At 41.2% G+C, this 25,136-nt stretch overlaps 1 protein-coding gene and 1 long non-coding RNA gene across 3 annotated transcripts; one reads left to right on the forward strand and one right to left on the reverse strand.

Moving 5' to 3' along the window:
• The first annotated feature begins 1,385 nt into the window (after positions 1-1,385).
• On the forward strand, positions 1,386-25,136 carry neurl1b (neuralized E3 ubiquitin protein ligase 1B). Of its 2 annotated transcripts, none has more exons than XM_038699759.1 (6): positions 1,386-1,600; positions 19,266-19,510; positions 19,601-19,934; positions 21,694-22,434; positions 23,442-23,567; positions 24,220-25,136. In XM_038699759.1, the coding sequence occupies exons 1-6, from the start codon at positions 1,504-1,506 to the stop codon at positions 24,465-24,467; spliced, it is 1,791 nt and encodes a 596-aa protein (XP_038555687.1). In that variant the 5' UTR covers positions 1,386-1,503; the 3' UTR covers positions 24,468-25,136. The 2 variants fall into 2 exon arrangements, with proteins under 2 accessions (XP_038555687.1, XP_038555688.1); XM_038699760.1 differs by lacking the exon at positions 1,386-1,600 and adding an exon at positions 14,482-14,762.
• LOC119888953 lies at positions 8,620-11,627 on the reverse strand. Its single transcript, XR_005441977.1, has 3 exons — positions 10,983-11,627; positions 10,195-10,304; positions 8,620-9,249 (listed from the first exon to the last, which is right to left on the reverse strand). It is a non-coding gene; the product is annotated as an uncharacterized LOC119888953 (long non-coding RNA).

A 25,136-nucleotide genomic window follows, 5' to 3' on the forward strand; every position in this document is an offset into this window, starting at 1 on the left:
CTTTTCATGAGTGCGACATGGGGATGTTAGATTAACCTCATGCTCCCTCTGCTAATACTGTGTTTTCACATCAGCTATTCAAATTTAAACTCAAGTCCAACAAGTAACCCGAGTCCAAAAGATGAACTGGACTGCTATTGGTCAAACTCGAGTGATTCTGATTCTGTTGACTTTTGACCAGCATTGTAACACTGCTGACGTAGGGGCTGCATCTGGCGTTTTGAAGGGAAATGTGACCACTTGAGGAATCTATATTCATCGACATATGGAAAATTAAGTTAATGTTCAACTTTGTTTAACTGCAATTTCGATAGGCCTATATTAAAGTTGAAACAAGAGCAAATAAGTAGACAATAATTAATATTCAAATACTGATAACATCAAACTTAATATGTGTAGAGTAAGTTGTAGTGTAACGAGCAATAGTCCATTTTCACTGTAGACACCTTGACAAGTTAGAGCAGAAAAAGATATTTCCACTCTACTACCACAGGGGGAAATATGTACTACACTGCATTTATCTGAAAGCTATAGTTAACAGTTACTTTGACATGCATACAAAACACATGATCCCTATGAAATATGATGCATTATTACTTATTAAACTACCAAACACTTCAATAAGTAGTTATTGTAAAACATTTAAATGTTGCTTATAACAAATCAATAGTAGTGGTGATTCTTCACAATGAGTAGCCTATATTTACTTTTGATACTTTAAATAGCTTTTGCTGATAATATCTTGTGTGCTAATCTTTTGAATGCACAACACTGTGGTATTGCTACTTTTACCCACATAAGGTGTCTGAATACTTCAATCGTTGATGAACAGTAACAGGACTCTGAAGCAGTTAAATGGAATCCAGCCATTATTCATTTTATTAGCTACCTGTGCTTTTCCTACTGTGATAATGGCCTCTGTAAAAATACTTGTTAATAATAATATATCACAGTTAGTTGACAAAAGAAACATAATAGGGTGCAGATTAACTTGAGTATGTCAATAGAAAGACATTTAGAACAATATAAAACTATTTCCTTTACCTTTATTTTACTATTTTTGTCAGAACTGAAAATTAATATCAAAAAATATGTTCGTGCTCACCTCTCTAATACAGGAATAGTACCATGCACGCCCACTTCACCTCTTTAGAAACTGTGGTGTGGGCTGTAACCATAAACTGTATAAAAAAAAGGTTCACAGTCACCAGTCTTCTCTTCCAATGTAATTTAACGGTCCGCGGTGTAGATAAACCGCGCGCACGCACGCGCACACACACCTCCTCACGTGCCAACGTCCTTCCCCTCTCAGATTGGATTTTATTGGACAGAATAAAGAGATACCAATAGCCACGTGCTCGTGTTTACATGTTTTCAAATTTCAGGCGGGATTTGCCAACAAAACAACACAATATCAGATAACCTGACTCACATTAAGAAGAGAAAAGTTGAGTAAACTTGCTTTTAGTAAACGTTATCGAGTTATAGCCTACGGGAAACAGCATGGGGAATATCCAGTCGTCCAACATGAGCATTCCCTTTGGTTTGTGCAGTTTGCCTCTTTCCAACAAAGAAAAGAAACTCAAGAGCAGCACAGAGGGTAAGACTCTTTGTTTAATGAACACATTTCCTTTAAGACTTGACTTTATATTATCCACAACTCAGTAAATAAATGACATTGTAATCATTTCCTGATATTACAATGCAAACTAATAGGCTAGCACTTTAACAGATGGTCCACATTTAACCTATAACCTATAGGCTGATCTTTATTGAGGGATCTGGTAGTGATAGTTATCTGTCTGTAAAAAAAAAAAAAAAAAAAGCAAGACAATAATTTGTTTACATTCGATATGTTATGTATCCCTGCTGCTACTATCAGTTAACAGGATAGGCACAGTTGTTGAAGCCCATTTTATTGCCCCAATATCTGACCCTGAACCAGTGTCTGAGCTGTCTTACCACATCTCATATTAATTAAACTTGGTTATTTGTTGTTTTAGACAGACAGGAAATGCCTGTCGCTCAGTCATTGCTGTATTGAGCCATGTGTGGCTGAGAGAGGTTCATAGAGGCCTCTGGTGATGTCATAGCTTTCCCAGACCCCTGCGGGATGATGGGATAAAGACTAAATGGTTGTGAGAATAGAGAAGGAAGTGACTGGACATGAACCAATGTAATCTAGAAGAAAGGAAAACAAACTATTTCAGTATGTTTTTAAACCTTTGGACGGTCCCTTTCGTTCTGTTTTTTCCTTTACGCTGTATTTATTTATGCCTCTGTTCATCCACATTGTTGTCCTAGTTCATAAATAGGTCATGCTGTTGTTTTTCTAACATTATTAGCTCAATCCAATGTAGTGTGGCAAGAAAAGAAAGCCATTTTCTAGTTTTCAGACAGTGCAAACTCATATTTATCTTAAATGCTGCCATTTTCTTACTGTAAGCCAACTATGATAACAGCAGTGTACTGTGTTCAACTCCAACACATTTAATGTGACACAGTACAGCTCCTCAAAAGAGAACCTCTTTTTTAAGACCTTGGATCTGGCGAGGATTCAGTGTGGCAGGGCACTTCAGCAAAGCATAATTAGTCTAACATAATCTCTATTTGCATTGGCAGATGTAGTGTTGTACAGTATTTTCTTTCACTCTCCCTACATGTTACAAATGTTTGAGAACATGTTCAAAGGCTTTCTTTTCATACATACCTATATGTACCACTATGTGGCGCCACTACATTATATTGATATCACAAAGTGGGGAAGGGCCATTAGAGAGCTCGGGACTTCATGACCTGACTTTGGCAAGCATAGGGATGAGTTCATTAGTTATTTGTAGCCAAGCATAGCTCAATCTTTCATCACCCCCCCATTATATCACTGCATAATACATAAACATTGTTTCTATTTAAACATCCATTGTCCAAATGTTATTAAGACATGTGCGTTGAGTTGGAAGTGGGTTGCTCATGTCTTGTTGCCTCAAGCAACAGATGTAGTAATGTCCGCAAAGATCTGGTCCTATGTTTGAAGCTACAGCAGGGCCTGTCTTTGAAGAGTGCGTTAGAGCCCTGTGTCAGCGTGGTTTGGCACTCTTTCAACCACGATGTCAGCAGAAGACCTGATACCATCAGACAGGATGAGCGTTTTGAAAGAGGATGAGAGTGGAGAAAGGAGTTGAGAACGCCGAGTATAGAATTTCAGGTCAGACTTGATCTGTTGCACAAAGATCCATCACCATGACTGCTTCATCTGTTGTTTTCCGATTCCTTCTATACTTAGTTTGTCTCAAGTTGCATGCCGCATAAATGATCTGTAATGCACATAAAGTAAAACTGTGTGTGTGCAGCCTTGGCCATTTCATGCGATGAAGCTCTTGGGTGGCATAAGGGGAGGCAGTTAAACATTCAGCACTGTCGTAATTATTCAAGACTGCTTGACTACATGCATGTGTTTTTTCTTGTGTTGTGCAGGAGAGAGGGAGAGATTAGAGAGACAAAAGAGAAGAAAAATGACAACACATCATGCTTTTATTAGTATTATTTACTGGATATATATATATATATATATATATATATATATATCACCTATTAATTATCTATGCTGATGGAGAGTCTGTCTGTAATAAAGCAGTTGCCATACATTTTTAATCTTAATTTAAATTTCATGAACAGCTCATGGCAGCCGTTTCTTCTTATTGTGGCTGAGGTCCTTAGTGATCTGGAGGTTAGTATCATTATTATGGTGATGTCTTTAAATAACTTTTCTTTATCCAACCAAAACCTGAGGTCCTTAGTGATCTGGAGATTAGTATCATTATTATGGTGATGTCTTTAAATAACTTTTCTTTATCCAACCAAAACCTCAAACCCAAAGAATTTGTGGTTACAATGATATAAAATTGAGAAAAGCATCAAATCCTCACTTTTTCAGAAGCTGGAATCAGCGAATGTTAAGTGTTAGTGTTGATTAATTTCCAACTAATGTTTTCAGCCCTTATTATTATTGGTCTCAGTTTAGTTTACCTCAAACCAGCCCTACATTCAGTATGGCTTACAATGCAGTGCAAGAAAATCACTCTCCATATTCCATTAACTGTGGAGACTAGAAGCTTTGATCCAACCTGATCTGTTTTCAGCTTAAAGGCTGGCAGCGGACCCAAGATTTCCTTTACTGCAATCGCAGTTTCCTCCTCTGATGTTCTAGTTCATTAAGGTTGCCTCCCCATTTTGCTTGTCTTGTCTCCCCACTTCCAAACAGGCGGAGAGAGTTTGGGCGTCCCTAGAACTATGAGCCGGATGCTCCCCATTAAACTTGGCATAACGTGTGGAAGCACCTGAAAATGCTATTAGAGACAGAAAAACAATTTCTGACGAAGGCAGCTTGTAAGTGAAAGCCATAGTCACAACTCTAACTTTCAGAAACAAACATCTACAGCTTTAACCTGTAGATGTTTGTTTCTGAAAGTTAGAGTTGGTAAAAAACATGGTAGCGGACCCTGGTCTGGAGCTCATTCTTATCATATACCATTGATTCAAACACAAAGAGAAGGAGTAGGAGAAGCTTTACTAAAAGTAATAACAAAAGCACTGCATTTTTGCCTCTGTATTGCTTGTTGTGGTTAATAATCCTCTGGAATATTAGATACACTTTAGGAGAGGAAGTTCTCATATTTACAAGTTCCTAAAATAGACCCATCACCCAGCACTCTCAGTATATCAGTGTCCTGTCCAAAGTGGGGGCCCCGCAGAAGTTTCCCACACGTGTCACAGGCCAATGTCATGACAAGAGAGAGAGGGAGAGAGGAAGAGGGTCAGGGAATGGGAAGGCGGCAAGATTAGCTTCAAGGTGGGGCAAAGAAAATAATGAGTAAGAAAAATAAAATCTTACCGACTCATGTTAGGAAGAGGTAAGGCGAGGGGACCTGGGGAACGGGAAAAGGGGCACAGATGGGCGGAAGCACTCAGCAGTGTAAAAGTGTTAAAAGGTGAACCGAGTGTCTGTTAAATTCACCGCGGTGTTTCCTCCCTGCAAATCAAATGCGAGGGTTATGTAATGGGGTGTTTATGGCGCCCACAGTCTTTCATGTCTGAAGAATTTCAGCGCTGAAAGCCCTACCTGTTGCTGGGCCTATAGTTGTTTACCTGTTTCAACATTTTAGCTACATACTGTACATTGTAACATTTTAAAGCGTTCTAGACTTGAGATCAGCTTACAGAGTTCCCGTTGGCCCATGCCCTTCCGTGACAGTTGTCTTTGATGTCTGGTATGCGGTTCGTCTATGGCGTGAGCCGCCAGATAGCGGCATGGCGTCTAGTGTCCAATCCAACACATTCCAAGTTTGCTAGGTTCTGACAGCACAGGAATTATCAGTTACATTTGATGTCACTTACTGGCAAACCCCTCATCAAAGACCTTAGATTAAAGATGCATATTTTTGAGTGGACGCAGGACTTAACATGGCACGATTCAGACCTGTGTGATTTGCTGCTCAAGTTCATCAACCTCATCAATCATCTGTCTCCTCTTTGTACAAAATTATATTTCCTGTCCTTTTACTTCTATTTGATAAAATATATAATTGTGTTTATTTTGTTGGACTCCAACTTAACTGAGTCAGCCAAAACAAGCCGATATGAATCAAAGGAAACCAGAGGGACCCTGGCCTTTTGCTGCTGATCTGCTTCCCATTGTACATCATTTATTTGTCTTATTCATAGTCTGGAGAATAAGACAGGAACCCAGCACATTTCCTCCCTCCGTCCCGTCATTTTCTGAAAATGTCATCAATTTGAGCATCAATCTTTACATTAGTGGAAGTAATAGTTGTCAGATAAATGAAGGGAAGCCATTTTTGTTTGACCTGAATCCTTCAGAAAAGAAGTACACACTGTCTTACATTTATTCATTTAGCTGACGCTTTTATCCAAAGCAACTTATAACTGTTATTTATATCAGAGGTTGCACGTCTTGCTCAGGGACATCACCATCACCACCCAATCTTGTTTTCCTTTGCAAAGGACTGAGATTTGATAGACTCATACAGATCTGTTATACTGCCCTTCTCACTCTCATTCGGCCTGCATTCGGGTCGTGGTCAGTGATCCTGACGTGATACCTCAGGTAGCGCAAAAGACAGAAGCCTCTGTGTGCTTAGTGATGGGCATCCGTCCAGAACAGGGTGGTACACACCTCAGCTTCAAGCTGCTCCATGGGAACCTGGGATGGATGGCAGCTGTTTCCCGGGAGATCTAGACTAACAGGACCTGCTCTCCAATTGACTACTTCCACCTGAGTCAGCAGCGAGCATGCTTCAGCTCAAGACCCTTAGCACAGAAACAGCTGTATGTCTTTGACTTGCAACTTTTTTCTAAAATAGTTGTGGAAGGAAGATGCGTAAAGGTGAAAGGACAGCGGCTAAGGACAAGAACTCTGGAAAGGAAATGACCCTGGCACTTGCGATACAATGCTGGCATGACTGTAGAGGTAAGCTGACAGGTAAATTGGAAAAATGCTTAAAAAAGAAGTGTTGAAATGACTCTTTTGCTGAAGACAGGTGCAAGACTTTATCTGAGTCCGTGCATGATAGATCTTTGGAAGAAAAACTAGCAAGTCCTGAACATGTGAGTGACATTATTTCAGCTTATTAAACCCCAGCATGACTTCAGTCAAAGGGCATGAGTTTTGGCGTGCTACATGAAGTGAGGCAACGCTGCTAGTCTTCATTAAAACATAAGCAAAAAGGGCTGTGGGCCTTGGAATCGCCCTTGACACAAAAAGCATGTTATTACCTAACCTGCGGTACACTGATGCCAGTGGCTTGAATGTCTTTTATGACAGCTGACTCATGCACCCAGAGCTCTCGAAGGAGAGGCCTGACTTATGTCCCCCACAGTGTCAATTATATGTCCTTCATGGTGATGCACAGTCCAGTGGAGAACAAAAACTGCTTTGTGTTACTGCTTGTAACTCACAAGTTCATTTGGTTTTGACATGGGGATCTGTTTTTTGGAGGTGAGCCGCGGTTGCAGTAGAGAGACTGTGACGATGTCATGAAAATAATAAGCATCAGTCAATAGCCATGACGGGAAACCTAAAGGAAACAATCAGTGGATGCTCAGACGCCAATGAATTCTGCATTGACAAGAGCAACAAAGTAACTTCTGTGACCTTTGACATGTGCAGACCAGTACTGTTTGTCTGATTTTTCTGCCTTTTATGGGAAATTTGTAGCTGGACAGCGTGTGTGTCACTCATAACCTCCAGGGAGGGGCAGAAAAGGGGCAACCAGCGGATAAGCATTTGACAGAAAAGCCCATGTAGCAGTAAGTTACCCTACATGCAGCCCAGGTCTGTCCTACTGTCTCTGGCTACCAACTGCAGAGGAATGGAAAGAGGTTTGGAAGGAAATATGCTATTAAGTAATATAGTACCTGGAGCTCTCTGCTATGCTTATACGCTTTCCTTTGGGACTGTGAGAAAAAATGAGCGAACGCTAATGGTCACTGTGTAGTATGTCAGCTGCTGGCTGTTGTTCCTGAACTTCTTTCACTTTGTGGAAACACTGGAATCTTTTTCGGAACCGAGAGTTTGTCCAGGCTTGTTGTTGAAAGTGGGCTTTGTCTTTTTCGCATTACTGAGTGACTGCACAGGGTAATAATAGCAAAAGTATTTTGTGTCATAACCCCAGGGCCTTTACTGGGTCACTGATCCCCTCACGGTCAAGGTCTACATCACCATGGACACTGGTTGTATGTGTTGAGGTCATTTGGTTACTGCTAGCAACATGTTAATCAGTTAATATTTGATTTTGGAAATGTCTTGTTTATATATTTTTTTCTTTTTATTGTGTGCGATAGTTATTCCATGATGCAATTTGAGGTTTACAGAGGAAATACCATGCAAAAAATGATGTTGTTCATTATGAGTGTTTACTGCTTCTTAATTGCTTCTGTGTGTCTAGCAGTGTGCACATTTTTAAAAAGCACTTTTCACCCTTACACAATAATATTGTACAGTAAAAGACTGCAAACTCAGTTCCACTTCTCAGGAACATTAACTTTAATAAACTGCAGCTCAGTGAGAAATTACATTATATAATCGACACATGAAAGGGGAGCAACATAAAGAAATTGATTAAAAAGTTAAAATGGTTGTAGCTGAAAAGCCCCGAACCGGTCTGCTTAGCAGTTCCCCCAAACCACTCGGGTTTCTTTAATGAGATCTTGGATTCTTTTCTCCTTAATATTTGAGAGTGAAGCAATTTAGAGGTTAGAATTTGGGAGCCTGAAGGCAAATTCTGACACGCCTTAAATTGCTTAGGAAGCGATTTCCTTTTTGAACTGTGTCATAAATTCTAATGATGTTAACAGGTTTAATTGGGATCTTCTTAAGACGTCTTAACTATAGGTTTGTTGTTTAATATATACCACAAGAATTCACTGCATTCCCCCCTGTACGCCTGGCAGAATTAATGTGAATTTGGCAAAACAGTTTTTACAACTGTGGTGTGGCAGTGAAATGCTGTGGGTCAAACAACATCCATCTCTTTTTATAATATCCCACAAAAACACACATTTATACTGTTATGCACACACCAACATAAAACGCCTTCCATATTTACACACAACGCTCTTTATTTAGCATAATATACCTCTCTCTTTACAGGGCTCACTTTTATTTTTTTCCGTTTAAAAATATATAGCTTTACCTTGTAAATCTGAATGCTCGACCAGAAGGTCTATTTCTGGAGTGTGCCTGACAGGCCGTCTTAAGCGAGCCTACTGCTGTTTATGTGGAGTCATGTTAAAGATGACAAAGACCTTGACATGTACACCCGTAAGACCTTCCTGCTCCTTATTAGTCCTCTGACAACTGTACAACTCAAGGAATTTTCCACTACATCAAGCATGCTACACTGTTGAAAAAGGTGAAAGGAAAAAGGAACAAATGAAGACTGAATTCTTGTGTGGAACAATGTTTGTCCTTTTGGATCACAGTGATGGAGACTGATTGCTCCATCTTGTAAAACAACAAAAAAGATTGAGAAATGACTGATTATGCAATAGTGACTACCTGAACCAAGATGTACTTGCATCTGAAGCCACCATGCAAAGGGCTAGAAGAAGTTGGCTGTGTTGTTCTGGGTCAAGAGTATTTCCTGCGTCTCCTTCGGTGGTGCATCCGCTCCTCATCTCAGAGAACACCAAGACAATAGAACAGATGGAGGAAGAACACTGTCCGTGCATCTGGTTAAATGCATTGAAAGGCCATTTTTAGCATGTCTCCCACTGACAGAGGCCTAAAACAACATTTTGGTGGAGCCGTGCCACTGTTTCATGTTCCACGACCACAAACTAAAAATTGTATTCTTTATAACAAAGTGCAATGTTGATTTATTGATAGTTTGGGATACTTTTAAATGCTCGAGAACAGCAGTAAAGCCATTCAACCAAACATTTCTTCAATGCAACCCTCTGACTGTTGTCGTTGTGTTAGAGTAGCAGGGGTCATTTAATGTCACATGTTACATGATGTCGTGATTTAGACTCCGTCAATGGAAAATGAACCAGGAAATTCCTCATATTAAACTCAGTATCTCTGTTCATTACAATTACCATCATTAACTTTACTATGGGCGTGTGGACTTGTCCACCTATCTGTCAACAGACAAATAAAACATGAAGGAAACTAATTAGACAGTTGCCTGACCTGGAAATAGAACCACATGCCTGGCTTTAGAGCAAGCAACGCTTTATTGTGTAATCTAACATTCTGTACAATAACTCATAAATCATGAGGCTGCTGCAGCCAGTCACGTATGGCTTTCAGATGAATCTTGACAGCCTGCCTACCAACAGGAATGGTAGAAAGTGATTTCTCTTTGTGCTAGAGGCGAGTCGTAAAACAAAATATGAATTGGGGATGTCACAACTTATTCTTGAAGTGCGTCGAGACCAGTCTATGGTCAGGAAACAGACTATTGTGATCTGTGATCTTCACTTGTGCTTAAGCTTTTTGGGTGTAAATATAATTAATTATATTAATGTATACTGTCTGCTACGTAGCAGAAGAGAATTACAAACTCAATTTTACTCAACAACCTGTTGTATTGTGACAAATATATCAAACAGAAAGTTCATTAATGACCTTGGAAACAATGTTTTGCTACAAAAAACTCAATTTCCACCTACTAGCTTTTTCCGGACCTTGAAACCGCATGCCACAGCCTTCCTCGATGGAGTTTGCTCAGTTGTCATGGAGAAACAGTAGCTCAGCTGCTCAGTACAACAGCCTCCGTTTACTGAGGAAGACCATAAAGTGCGGTTGAAAGATCAAGAAAAAGGTGATGGTGAGATGAGTTTTTTGTAAGAAAACAAAGTTGTTTCTTTCCTTATGTATAGTATTATAGCATGTTGTGAAATGCTAAACGGTTAAAATGTAGAAGAGGTATTGACATATACTGCAGTGGTGAATCATGTTCTCTCTGGGTTTTAACCCGACTAATGGCCACTGAAGGCTGTAAAAGTTAAAACGATTGACTATTGAAAGTATTTAAAAATGTCTTCTGAAAACAACCCAGTGCACTGAAAGAAATGATTATGGAGTGAACATGAGTAAAAGCTTATACACCAATTGTCAATTTACTGCATTACTGTGCAGTGTCCATACCAGAGGCAGGGCCTTTCCCCCCTACTTGCCAGTGATTCACTTCATAGTGTTGTTTTTAATTTACTGAAATCTGAAATTGCGGAAGTTAAACCAAGCATGCAGGCATTTTGTCTGCTCAAGACTGCCACAGCATTCAATCTCATGATCTAAGGATTTTGGAAATTAGAACAATCTGTGAGGGCACCAAGCACATGGTAAGAACTCCCAAAATGGCTCCAATTAAAGGCAAATGCTGCACTGTTGCTTTGATAAAAAAAAACAAAAAACATTTTCAACTCAGTATGTTTCATGGTGTACGTGAGGGACTTACGATACAATGGCTTTGGCAACAGTTGAAATACTGCATTTTTGAAAAGCAGGTGCTTGACTCCAATGGCCTGTTAAGAGTCGACCTAATGAAAAGACAGGAGCACGTATTGAAAGCAGATGTGAGTGTACTGTAGTAGAAAACAGCGCTCAAGCAAAAAGAGGTGACCAGAAAAACATTGTATGAATGTGGCTCATTGTGTTGGCCCATGTGTGTTTGATGGAGATGGTTGTGTTCGCGTTGAAGGTGGGTATGACTCACTTCATCCATTAGATCAGTGGCTGGGGTTTGGACAGCCGCCCTCCCCTGATACTGAGACCACCGCATACAAACCTTCCCAAACAGCCATCTGCTCAGCATTTCTACACTGCCTTTGAATCTTTAAAGAGAATTAAAATACTGCAAATGTAACACTTTGCTGTCCAAGGACCAGTCACTACGCTTCTCTGCATGGCAGCAGTCACACTGCTGTGAGCCAAGTTTCCTTGAGCAAACGAGGCATGTCTGCCCTCCTTCTGTAGAAATAACTTTATTCGCTGTAGCGGCCCTTGTGAGATTCGCTGCTTTATACAGATGCTTTATACCCAAAAGGGGGACAGTATGCATTATGATCCATATTAAGGCAAAGCAATCTCGTTTGCGGCCAATTAAAGCAAAATAAATGCAGCTCACTGTGGTACTGTATGTCCTTCACCTAGTTTTGTTTGTGTAAATCACAACTCTGGACCAATCATTTTCACACATCACACCAACTAATCACACTAAAATCTCAAAAGCTCGCCAGAATGTATGGCTCTCCACTGCAGTGGGAAGCTGTCGAGTCCAGATTTGAAATAAAGTTGAAGTTATGTCTTAATTCTGTTTGTACACGAGTGGTTGAACCAGGAATGGAGGCGCTTTCTCAGTTGGTCTCCACATCAACTTCCAGAGGCATCTTTGCGTCTGTCAGAGCAATTAGACTGACATATCTGTGTTAACAGTGTCCGGGGGTCAGGTGGCTTAGGGTTATGCCAGGTTGGAATTAAGGCTTTTGCTGAGTATGATGAAGACCACTGACACGCTCTCTAAACTAATGCGTTTTATTTGACATTCCACAGTCCGCAGACTGTCTGAATGTACTGAGTGAGTTCTCACTGCATATCAGAGTGGTATATACAGTGCATCGGTTATGATTTATGATTTGAGTTCAGACCCAGAAGCTGACTTGGACCAAGATGGTGAAATTACAATAAAGATAGTTTATTGTAACCAGGGTACGGGATGATGTGGAGGCAGGCAGGGTGAAATCCCGAGGCAGAAAGCAAAACAGGATTACTCAGAGATAACATGACAACAACAGGGAAATACAGAAGCAAGGTTAAACACTAGGTTTTGGCCTGTATCTTACCACAGTGGCTGACAGAACGATCTGGCAATGAATCACTGGAAATCTGGGGTTGAAATACAGCCAGGCAGATCAGCTGATGAGGAACAGGTGTGTGTCATTGGCTGGGATGATATCAAAGGTGCAGCTCGTCTTAAAGAACCCCTAAAACTTAATACTATTGGTCAATACTACTTGATAAACATATGAAGCTACAAGCACTTCAGAACCATCACCTCTAAAGCTCAATAGTTAATTAACATGTTATATCTTGTTGATTTAATCACTAGAGTCTGGCCATCACCATGTGATTCCCAGTTATCTGCGCCTTCCAAAACCGTTCAACGTTGAAAAATAAATCACTTTTATGATGTGACAACTCAGTGGTTAGGGTTTAGGCACAAAGACGGCCTGGTTGGGTTCAGGGAAACATTGTGGTTTGGGTGAAAATGACTTAGTTAAGGTTAGGGAAGCTTCATCATCATGGTGACAATAATAAACACATGGTCAAGGTTAGGGAACGATTGTGGTCATACTTTTCCCCGCGGTAACGTCTGATGTTTTGTTGACTTTGTCGCTCTATAATAACGCCACTTGACTTCCTCTTGTGCTCCAGTCATAATTGCTAGAGCCACTGGAGAGCTTTATCACTTAAACATAAACACATGTTGTTTTAGGGCACTTACTGAAACAACTGATGCTGTTGTTCTACTTCGGGGGGGAGAGTCTCAAATAAGCTTTTTTTCCCCAGATGACAAACTATTCCTTTAACATTTCTCTGCACTGTTGAATATTTCTGCAGACATCCAACAGTGTCTTAAACGAGTGTGCTAAAAATGATCCTGAAATGATCCTTTGGAATAAATTCAGCCCAGCAATCATTATGCTTTTATTAACACCCCCATAGTCTGCGTACAGGCAGTATAGCAAACATCAGGGGAAGCAGCACTTGTTACTGCAGCTCTGCTGTGTTTACAGGGAAAGCTTGATTTCAGACTTCATCGCAGCCTCATATTCACTTCCTTTGTTAATCCCCTTTTGCTGTAGCAGATCTTTCTTTCTAAGGGCGTGGGGGGAATTTCACTTCTGTGTCGTTTCACCCCAAACACCATTCACCCAAGGCTCATGTAAGGAGCCACCATATCCTGCTAAAACAAACAGCATTGAGGAGGTAGAAACAAATGCTTTTGTCTTTGAGTTATATTTAGTTCCAGCCTGCCTTCACCAAAACGCCATCTCTCACGAGGCTTGTTTGCCCTCAAGCTGAATGAGCTCATATATGACCATGGTGGCAGCTCAGAAGCCCTATTTCCTCTGTATGTGATATGGATCACATCAGTATAGTCAACCTGCGTACATGAAGCAGAAATGAAACCCCTAGTTATATGCACACATCTGCATTTTTTTTTTCTTTTCCGGCAGGCCTTATTTAGAATATTTGACACACAGCTGTTGTAGCGCCTCAGGCCCCTCTAATTCTCCACTATGGGAGATCCACTGTCCCGGCACTCCCTTCACTCATGCTCTCAGTCCTGCAAACCCTGCAGGCTGGGGCTCCTCAGAGAGCGCTGTGGTCCAGAAGACAGGAAACAGCTTGAGAGTAGCCCAGCAGTCAAGGCTGTGGGAGGGCAGAGGATAGGGTGGGGAAAAAGGGGATTTCCTCATATGGCGCTTGTACTTTTATCAAACGTGTGCAGTACTTATATGTTTGTCTGACATATGAATAAAGGTTGATGACCTCCCAAAGATGGCTCTGTGATTTAAAACTCCTACACCAAGGGTCAATAATCTTGCAAATCTCTTTTCTTTGTATTCAGATCAGTTTGAACTCTTCAGGATGACACTCAAAAGCAAAAGATGTTAGTACCAACCACAATCAGTGATCTTGTAATCACTGATCGCGGCTGTCAACGTTTGAACCCTGCTGTCTGCCTGACCCCTCTGTATGCAAATGCAGGAACAAACTGCCTTGCTTCCTTTAGATTACACATGATGTGTGTCTTATCAGGCTACAGGCTACACACTCATTATGCTTTATCCCAGGCTTTGAGTGAGTAATTAAATGAATTATTCAGAAGCTCTGTGATGCTCTTGGGGGGGGGGGATCTCTGCTTACTGTGTCTTTAAAGTCGTGCAGAGGGGAGCCTACACTAAAGAAAGGAGGGGGCTGCTGTGCGCCAGTTGGAGGTGTCTGCCTGTCGCAGCGGCTTGGGGTTGACATTAAGAAGAGCGTGTCCATGCTTCAGCTGGGAGATACGGCGCAATTTGGATGCACAGATACTGAGCTGGTTCCAGGCAGATCCGCATCAGACCGAGGACACATGGATGGACAGAGAAATATTGCATTCGGAATTAACTTGTCAGCCGGTGCGAGGAATCTCTCGATATAATGGGGAATACGACACCTAAACCTTTAATAGGTGAGACTTCTTATTAATTAATGTGTCATTCACGAGGCTTGCGGGGAGCGGTGTCTGTGTGGAACAGCTTGATAGCCAGAGATACACATGGCTAGTCGAATTCATCTAGTTGTGCTCGCCCTGCGTCCAGACGCGCTTCCCATCACGGGGGAACTGAGCGTGATTCCCAGGGAGCGAGTCCAAACAAGCGCTCCTGCTGCCGCGTTTCTCCCAAATGCACTTTTTTTACCCATCATTTGTAGAATATATTCAGTGATGTAGCCTTAAATGAAAAGCAACACAGTATGCACTGTAGACCAGCATCAACAAAAGGCATTAATATTATCAGAAAGGCTCCTTTGTCCTAATAAACACACCAGTTTGATGTTTTAGCAGTAAAGACTACTCTTGAATGTAGTAATACGTTAAGCAGGTTGACCACCATTGCGTCCCTAATTGTAACATACAAACAACCAATTTCTAAATGACTTGTGCATTTATTGGCTTCTCAGTGTCTGATTTTTGAGTGTCACCATTCGGTTGGTGCACAATCACAGTTTTTCTTGCTGCAGGTTTTGTGTCACTGTACTATATATTACAGTGTCTAAATCTGCCTTTTATTTCAGACAGAATTTTTTATTTCTTGCCTGTTTTTTTTTTTTTTGCCTCTGTACAATGTTGTTTCATACATAGATGGAGTACTTTATTAATCCCCAGTAGGAAGTGTTAAAGAGGCTAAGTCACACATGAATCACAAAACAAACAACATGAGGACACATAAAAGCTGATAAGAAAATGCAATAAGAAAAACATAAATAACTACAATCCTAACTAGAAATTGAACAAACACTAGCAGCACCATACGCTATCAAACATTGCTTGGTAATATTCTGTAGTTATCCCAAAGTAAAAGCAGTCTTATATATAAAGTACAATCTCAAACGTGTGAATTAGCCCCAGGTTTAAATCTGATGTTATGAGTTCTCAGATTATCACTTTGTGATGACACAAAGCATTTTACTTGATCATCAGTTCCCCATATCACTTTGATTTAATGTCTGCCACACTCCCACGCCCCCAACAGACCCACTCGGAGGCTAAACGATGCGGTTACTGCCACCAGAGCCAGCTGACGTAGGGTTTGGCCTGAGAACAGTTAGTCACAGAGGAGCAGGAGCGGCTTTGGTCCTATTGCTTGCACTGTATGGTTTCAATTAACATGTAAATTAACAGAATATCTGCATTTGCTGGGTTAATATTAGTTTTGGTGCACAATATATAAGAGAGCTGGTTTGTTTAGGTTTATTTCTCAATGTTTATTGTGCAATGAGTCATTGTGCAGGTCTACGTGTGATAGAGACATCAAAATACCAGCTGTGTTTTTACCAGCAAATGTATAGACTATATATGTAAGATGTAACAGACCGACACTGAAATCCCATTAAAATCCACAGAGGCTCAAGTCTTGCTCAGTGAAGGAGTTACAGTATGATGAACACATACAGCCTAGAGATATGTAAGAATAAAGAGCCTGATCATCTTGTGGCCAAAGATAACTCTGACGAATGCACATAATCAGTTTTACATTTCAAAAAGCTTCCCTTGGCACAGCAGTGTGTCTTGTGCAGTCTTATGATTGCATGTTATTTGTGCTTTTTCTTTCATTAGGATTAAGGTTAGGTGGACAACAGGGAGACACTATTCCGACTGTTTCTCTCTAAAAGTAACTGAACCACATGTGGTGGCAGAAATATACTGCAGGGCCTATATGAGACTTGTGGCTGAGCGTTGCATCGTAACGTTTCTGAACCGCTGCCTGAACTGGTCTCTTCCTCGTGCCCTCTCCCACTGTCATTTCCCTCTCATCAGTTTCCAGTCCATAATTCAAACATATATTTCTGGCTCTCTCCTATCTTCTGCTGTTGTCATGATTTTGGTGGTCCATCCACCTGCATCTTTCACTGACATTTGATGTTCAACACTGATGTTTAACACAAGGTCACTTTGTTAAAGCTTGGATAGGCAACGTTGGAGAAACTAGCAAGAGATAGATAGATTTTGAAAGTATCTAGCCGAAAAAATTCCACCTCCTCCCTCCATTTCATTCGGTCTGAAGGTCTGAGGGAACGAAGAATTGCTTATTACAGTGCTGCGACAGCCACAAATTTTTTTTTCTGTCAGAGAATTTGATTTATTGATTGCTGTCAGGATGTAAAGACAATTTTTTACACAAATATAACAAAAAAGCTTCTGAAATAATTTGCCTTCCCCAGCTTTAAGGTAGAGACTGTTAATAAACACATTTTAATAGTTTTCCAACACGAATTGTTTGATTTTTTTTTTTTAATTCATTTGTGCCACTTATGGAGTAAGAGTACATATGGAGTAGTACATTACACTGGAGTCAAGATAAGCATCCAATTGTGCGACATACATACACACAAACCGCCATTCTGAAGGTATTTGCAGAATCCTCAAAGATTTAACCATCTGGTATTCCTTCAGCTGCATCATAAAAAAGAAAGACTATATTTCCTATCTAGGAAGCTGGAGATGACATATGTCCTCGTTTGAAAATGATAGAAACAAACAAAAGTTATATTTACATTCAGTGTTATGTCACCAAAACTCATTGTTTGTATCCTTGAGGTCTAACACTGAAAGTATTTCCTTTCTCATAAAACATTTGCAGAGCTGATTTTTTTTTTAATTTTGCATTGTTTACATCCAGGATTTTCTTGCAGTCTTCTTCTTCACAGTCTTTGTTGGCGCACGATTGCCACCTGATGATCAGTGAAGTCATTGGCAGGGCTGTGTATCAAGTCGCCCACGTCCTCATGCACAAGGCAAACAAAACCTCATAACAAAAGTGCTCCACAGCACTACTAGAGGTCACAAACTCCACAAGTTATCTTTAAGTTTGGTTCACATTGCGCCAAATGAGCAAAGAAGTCTGGAAATACCTTCAGAACTGATGTAAGTATTGATAAAAGACACAGATTTTTCACAGATCGCAGGGTATTTCTTTTTCAGGAAATCTAATCCTTAGCTCTGTGACTCAAATGCAATGTTAATACATGAGAGGCACAAACTGGGGCTAACATTGACCATGAAGTGAGCTGTCCCTCACTGCATGCCCTGCTGTGCTATGCCTTTCATCTTATAACGGCTAATGTCTATATCAGTCTTCATTGTAAGTGCTTTAACCACAAAGTCATTGTATATCACTCTGTCAGCGAGGCAGTTGAGCCTATAGGTAGCCTAAGACCTAGGCTAACCCTCACATGTTTTTCCCTGTATACTTTGACCAAAGTATATATTACTCCCTCAAAAGCCAAATTTCCTGGAGTAGGAAGGAAAGGGGTACCCGCACATCATTTGAGATGTTACAGATGGTCTTGCTGCTGCTTCATAGTTTAGAATATAATCAGAGATAATGTCTAATTTAGGAAATGTACTGTGGAACATTTCGCTGAGTTATTGTCTTTACACCAGATCACAGTGAATTTTAAACAGAAATGTAATCACTCTGTAGCCCTGGAGGAGAGTAGAAACGCCCCCTCCCTTTGAATATTGGATTTCAGCCAGTCTATACCATAAACACTCCTCTACAGCTTTAATTTAATTTAATATTAAACCCAGACAATCCGAGTCTCATTTAAGCCAATGTTCACTTTGTCATGTTTGATTCCTGATCATCCTTCATTTGTTCTGTGATGCTCGTGTAGAAATTCTTTTCCCAAGTCGGACGTTGACTCCTGCGAAGACCAAGATCAAACATTAAGCCTTTTATTGGGGAATTTCTTTACTGACTAGCCAGCGTGTGATTCATTCTCCACTTCTGAAGATAACTGTGGAGGAATGAAAGGGGCTATTCAGGGTTTGTTTATGCTGCAGGCCAAGGGTGTGTGTAGCCCAGAAATAAGAGGAAGACTTACCACGTCTGTTGTCGACTTTTTTTGTTGTTATGTTTCCTCTCTGCTGTGATGCTACCAAATATTAGCGCTGCTTACATCTAGGTTGACTTTACATAAGCCAAATGTACTTTTTCCCAGTCATATATATACACATGGGTTTTGTCTAAATTTACCTTATTTTATTTCTGTGATATAAATATTCCATATGGATGTGGTAAGAAGACTGATTTGGGACAGTTTGCCTTTTTATACTGTAAATGTGGGCTACATGCTAAAAGAGACTGTTTAATGTACTTGTTGAGAGGAGCAGCTTCATGGTGTCAGTGTGGGAAAGGAAGTGTGTGAGACTGTGGGCTTTACAAAATTGGCCTCTGCCCTCCAAACCAACTGCCATGGGCCACTCGCACACGAGTTATTGTGTGCTGATATGTTTGCCTCTTTTTCCAACAGCTGGTGTCACTAACATTGATGTTTTGACCTTGTCTGAGTCACACAAAATCAGACCTGCTGTTCATATACCACGTTTCTTTCTAACGTGGTTAATCAGCTTGAATCATTGATGGCTTACTTTTCTCTTACTATTGCACTGATCTCTTTCTACCCACAGATGGGACCCTGCAACCACGCCCGGCGACCAGCAGGCAGTACTACACCATGCCTAACAATGGGGCAGGTGTGGAGAGAAGAACGTCTGCTCCTCCGGTCAGCCTCAATGTCGAGTCACCACGCTTTCACCCGCACGCCAAAGGCAAGAATATCAGGCTGGATGGGCAGCTTCGCCGTGCAACACGCAAGAACAGCTTTTGTAATGGCATCACTTTCAGCCACAGGCCTGTCCACCTCTATGAGAAGGTTTGTTTTTAACTTTTCATATACTCAATCTATGTTAAGCAGCTAGAGGTTTAAATTCACCTTTTTACAAATTATGACCCATTAATGCAGGTGCGTCTTCGTCTGAGTGGCGTCCACACTGGCTGGAGTGGAGCTCTACGCTTTGGTTTCACCAGTTTGGACCCCAGCGAATTGGTCACTACAGACATCCCCAAGTACGCTTGCCCAGACCTGGTGACACGGCCTGGGTACTGGGCCAAAGCTCTGCCTGAGAGACTGGCCTTGAGGGACAACGTGTTGTCGTTCTGGGCTGATCGTCATGGAAGGGTTTTCTACAACATCAATGAAGGAGAGCCCATCCTCTTTCACTGTGGGCTCAGCATCGGCTGTCCACTGTGGGCCATCATAGATATCTATGGCATTACTCAGGAGGTCACGCTGCTCGGTAAGCATTTTATTATGTTGTTCATTTACTCTGTGAAAACACAATAAAATAGTTGTTTTTTATTATGATAGAGGCAGGCAGACGCTGCCTCATAGAGAGGAACACATTTCACAATTGACTGGTCGTGAGTCTGTACACAATCCATCATTACAATTCATATATATCCAATAAGAGTAATGGATTTCTCTGGACGGGGATGGACTTTAAGGGCCAACTAGAAAGCCATGTATTTTGACCATGGCTTTAACAACCTTGAAACCTCAGAACTTATTTTTATAGTGTCAACACATTCACAGCTAATTTAAGCAGCTTCCTGAAAGTTCAGAGAGCAGCTGTGCAATGAAGCTCTTTAGCCAATATAGTAGGAGTAGGTAGTTGGGTCTGGGGCTGCTCAATGATCCACCAATGCGTGAATACTCGTTTGTCTAGAAAACCAGGACCGTGATATAGCTGAGATCAACCGGATCCGAACCGTGGGTCTCATCCTGAACCTCTCACTGTTAACCGCTCTCCCTGTTTCTCCTTTAACGCTCTCTTACTATCACTTTCCCGCGCTTTGTCACTTTCTCCCTCTTCCTTCATTTCCACCACCCTCTCCCCTGTGGTTCCCTCTCGTGCTCAGTGGGTGTGTTTATCTTCACTCTGACAGGAGCTATCGCCATGTTTGGTCAATGCGGCAGATCCCAGGAGCTTTGGTGAGGGGCCAGTGCACTCAACTGCTCCAGCATCACTAGAAATAGTAATAAAGGAATGTATCATAAGTCAAAGGGGGACTAGTACCAGACTTGTTTATATCAGCCCGTCATACACAGAGAAATTCAGCTGTACTTTGAACTTATGTGCATGAAGCATGGCAGTTTAGGGAGCTCATGCTAATGAAAAAAAAGAAATGAAATAGGGAAGTAAATTTACCGGTGACTGTCAAATAAACAGCCGGCCGACATAGCTTATTTGTACTCAAAAGTAAGGTTTGTTAAACGCCACAACAAACATTAAAACAAGTGCGGCATACGAGGGGCTCCTCATGTTGATGCTTGTTCTAGCTCTCTTACTGCTGTCCATCAACATCAACAGTAGCTTGCTGTGTGAAAGACTTGTCTAATCTTGTATTTCATGAGCTTGCTGTCAGTCACAGTGGGGAAAAAGCATTGTAATATTGGATATACAGCGACTGACAAATGTTTTAAAAATGTGCAGAAATGTTGTCATAATTATTATGAGCAAATGTCAACATTTATCTTATCTTCATGTAAAAACAATTGCCTCAATTGCTTGCACATCAAATGCAATCACAAAGTGACATAACACACATAGGAAGCTGCTTCCATTCATAAATGTAATAATTTATTTCATTTTGTTCTGCATATTAGTCAATTATTTCATTATATTTGGTTCACATTGTGCAATGGTGCATTATATATGCATTAATTAAATAGAAAGTGCCATATATTCCCTGGTTCCAGCTTCTTAAAACTGACTATTTGCTGGTGTTCTTAGTCTTCTTTGACAGGAAACTCAGTATCTTTGGATTTTGGATATTTGGTCAGATAAAACAAACAAACATTTAAAGACGTCACTTTAAGGACATTGTAATGGTAATTTTTCATATGTTTTATAGAAAAATTACAAATTTAAAATGCCAAAGAAGGACCCTAGAACAAATAGGGACCTAACTAAAGGGTCCTGATCTTACTTGGGGACAGATCATATGATACTATGTCCAAGTCACATACTTGTTTGTCCGTATTGTCTACCACAGAAAGCACGTTTGCTGAGAGTGTTGGATCCAGCTGCCTGAGTGCAGCCCGTTTGAGTGCTTATCTGCCCCAGAGTAGCCACGACTCAGCCAATTACAGCAACAATCAGCTGGAGAGCAACCAGGCTGTTGCTGCCAAGATGGCCAACCTCCAGCTCAATAACTACACTCAGCTCATCCCGTGCTGCTCCTCCACCTCTTCCTCCTCTACACCATCCTCATCTGCCACCACTGGACTCAATGTCCCGAGGGTGGTCCGAGGCCTTCCTTCCCCTCTGGACAATGACTTGCACTTTCACCCGATCCGTGGCTCTGATATAATACTCTCTGCAGACCGATCCGCCGCCTGCATACACTTTCTGGACAGCAGCCGAACTCTGGTGTTCAGTGACCGGCCGCTGCATATAGGTGAGACTATGTACGTGGAAGTCGGCCACCTGGGCCTTCCCTACTTTGGGGCGCTGTTGTTTGGTTTAACATCCTGTGACCCGGCTAGTCTACACGCAGGGGATTTACCGGCAGACCCCGAGGTTCTCCTGGATCGTAAAGAGTACTGGGTGGTGCACCGGGGTTTTCCCATGCCTTGCTCTGGAGACGTGCTCAGCTTCAGTCTTCTGCCCAGCGGAGAGGTTCACCACGGGGTGAACGGAGTGGGACGTGGCAGGCTGCTCTGTGTGGACTCTTCTCAGGTCCTGTGGGCCTTTTTCACCCTGCATGGGGCTGTCAACAGACTCAGGATACTAGGTAAGCTGAGTGTATTTACAGCAGCACACAGAGGTGATATCATGAACCAAAACACTTTTTGTGGAATTATTCTAATTATGAAATGAGACTGACCATCTTGTAAAACACAATATACCAATGACAGACTTTAAGCAAAACGTAGGCATTTCGGGAAATATTACTTTCTTGCTAAGAGTTAGATGAGGATATTCATATTTCTATGTTAAATATAATGCTACAGTCAGCAGCCAGTTAGCTTAGATTAGCACAAAGACTGGACACGGGGTTTTGTGCTGGACTGTTTCCATTGCCACACAACAAGCGGAGACTCCGGGAGGTTGTGGGTCACAGCCAAGAAATAGTCCGGCACAAAGCCATCAGTAAAACAGTGAACTGTTGTTTGATGTGTTAATTTATGAGCTTAAGAGGTGCTAGTAGGCAGATATTGTTCTCTATGGACAGAGCCAGGCTAGTTGTTTCCCCCTGTTTTCAGTCTTTGTGCTAAGCTAAGCTAACTGCCTGCTTGCTCCAGCTGCATATTTAATGGACACAAATGAGAGTGGTAATCAGTCTTCTCATTCAACTCTCCGCAAGAAAGCAAATAAGCATAGTTCCAAAACGGACATGCTCTTCATTTATCAGTCTATTTTTGAGTCTAGGCAGATCCTGCAATATTTTTCCCACACTAAAGGAATGCACTTGTCTGCATGTGTCTGTTTAGTTTAGGGCTGTGACCTGTCTGTCCTAGTCCCACTACTCCCACATAAACTCCCATCAGCTTCTGATCCAACAATATTTTTCTCAAACAGAAACAACTAAAACTTAAAGTAATATAACAAATATGCATATCTATTCTGACTGGTTAGGGCCGGTCAGCGTAAAGCCTTACACTCTACAGTTAGGGACACTGTATTGAAACAATACCAACTACAGTGAATTACACACTTTGTCTGAATGCCACCTTTAAAGGCTCTACATGAATATAATTATCTGGGGTTTCTTCATTTGTATTTATCTTTGTGACACAGGAACACTGCAGTCTAGTCCTCCCTCCACATCCCCCAGCACTTCTCAGAGCAGCAGCCCAGATGACAGTGACTCAGACCTGGCGTTCAGTGTCAACAGATCCTCCTCTGCGTCTGAATCCTCTCTGGGTAGGTTACCAAATGATGACATAATGCCTAATGTTACAATGTATGGAGAGGCCCTCACGTGGTCACAACAGGAAGGGTTTTATGGTGTAGAGAGGTGTGGCGATTCTGACGTCTGGTCTCATTTTCACATTGATGTGGTACATACTAGAGCTTCAATGATTAGTAGATTAATTGATAAGTCACCCGGCAGAAAATGAAATGCTAACTATTTTCATGAGCATGTCATTTGTATAAAAATACAAGCATTCTCTTAAGTTTCTCAAATGAACGTTTGCTGCTTTTCTTTGTCTTAATATAAGTGAATTGAATTTTTGGCAGATTTTAGACAATAGGTTAGACAAAACAAGGCATTAGATGACATCACCTTGAGCTCTAGGATTAGTTCAGTGTTTTCACATTGAACTAATCCTAGAGCTCATACTGTTTTTGTTACATTTTAATTGAGCAATGATTAGATTCTAACATGGAAATGTGTATTTAGTATGGCTTATAAATGAAAAATAAACACAGACAAAGAATAAAGAATAGAATATTTAGAATATTTATTCTGAACATCTGAAACTGGCTTTCAAGAAAAAGAGTTATCTGTGTACATGCATCCACGTTTGCATAATGCAAGACCCACATGTTTTCTTTCTTTCTCTCCCTCTAGTGACTGCTCCCAGCTCCCCTCTCAGTCCTCCGGTCTCTCCCACCTTCACTGTCTCAGAGCTGCCCCCTGCTGGAAAAAATGGAGAATGCACTATTTGCTTCGACCAGGAGGTGGACACTGTCATCTACACCTGTGGACACATGTGTCTGTGCAACGACTGTGGGCTGAAGCTGAAGAGACAGATCAATGCGTGCTGTCCAATATGCAGGAGGCCTATTAAAGATGTTATCAAAACATATCGGCCGTGATGGTCCAGATGTTTAAACAGGTGCTTCCGCTGCTGGATGCCACCTGTGTCCCCTTCTCAGGCTTTGTTTGGACATGGATCTTGGCCCCAACTGGACATTATCCACGCCAGGACATAATAGTCTGTGCCTATATTTTCATTTTATATGGAAATCATTTCTGGAGAAACAATGGGCTCCTCATGCATAGAACTGTGATAAAGCTCATCTTAATTCATAGACTACATATATGAGCTCATCATCAAGAAAGAAGAGATGAATCCTGTACTCCCATTTTGTATTTTCCATGTGATGCCACATTTATTTGCTGAGCAGAAAAGTCTGCTGTGAATATTTTGTCTTTACCCTCATTGTCCTAGATTTATGTGTGCTTCAGCAGAATATGCAGACCGTAGTCTATGACTTCTAGTGCCTTCTAGTTTTCGTCACATTGTGTGTCCAAGTAATTATGCTAACAATCCTAGCCATATTTTCAACGTACAGTACGGAAAGGTTGTGGTGAAAAAGGCACACAGATACAGAATGTATGCAACGAAAAGTGTAATTGTAAGTGAGAAGATGCAACTGTATGGTGAGTGTGTTCAATGACATGCTTTAAGAAAAGTATGTTTGGAAAAGAATCTGGTTTTGCACAGTGAGAGATTAATAAAAGTCGATTAAGTGTGATTAAAA

This window comes from Micropterus salmoides, unplaced genomic scaffold, assembly GCF_014851395.1.
Source record: "Micropterus salmoides isolate LMB-PRFRI ecotype aquatic unplaced genomic scaffold, ASM1485139v1 Ms_hic_scaffold_5, whole genome shotgun sequence".
In the NCBI taxonomy this organism is placed as follows: Eukaryota; Metazoa; Chordata; class Actinopteri; order Centrarchiformes; family Centrarchidae; genus Micropterus; species Micropterus salmoides.

Excerpts from the sequence above, each read along its gene's own strand:
- neurl1b (XM_038699759.1), top strand. The coding sequence starts at position 1,504 with ATGGGGAATATCCAGTCGTCCAACATGAGCATTCCCTTTGGTTTGTGC. Across the intron at positions 1,601-19,265 it reads ACTCAAGAGCAGCACAGAGG|ATGGGACCCTGCAACCACGC; the intron begins GTAAGACTCTTT and ends TTCTACCCACAG. Across the intron at positions 22,435-23,441 it reads CAACAGACTCAGGATACTAG|GAACACTGCAGTCTAGTCCT; the intron begins GTAAGCTGAGTG and ends TTTGTGACACAG.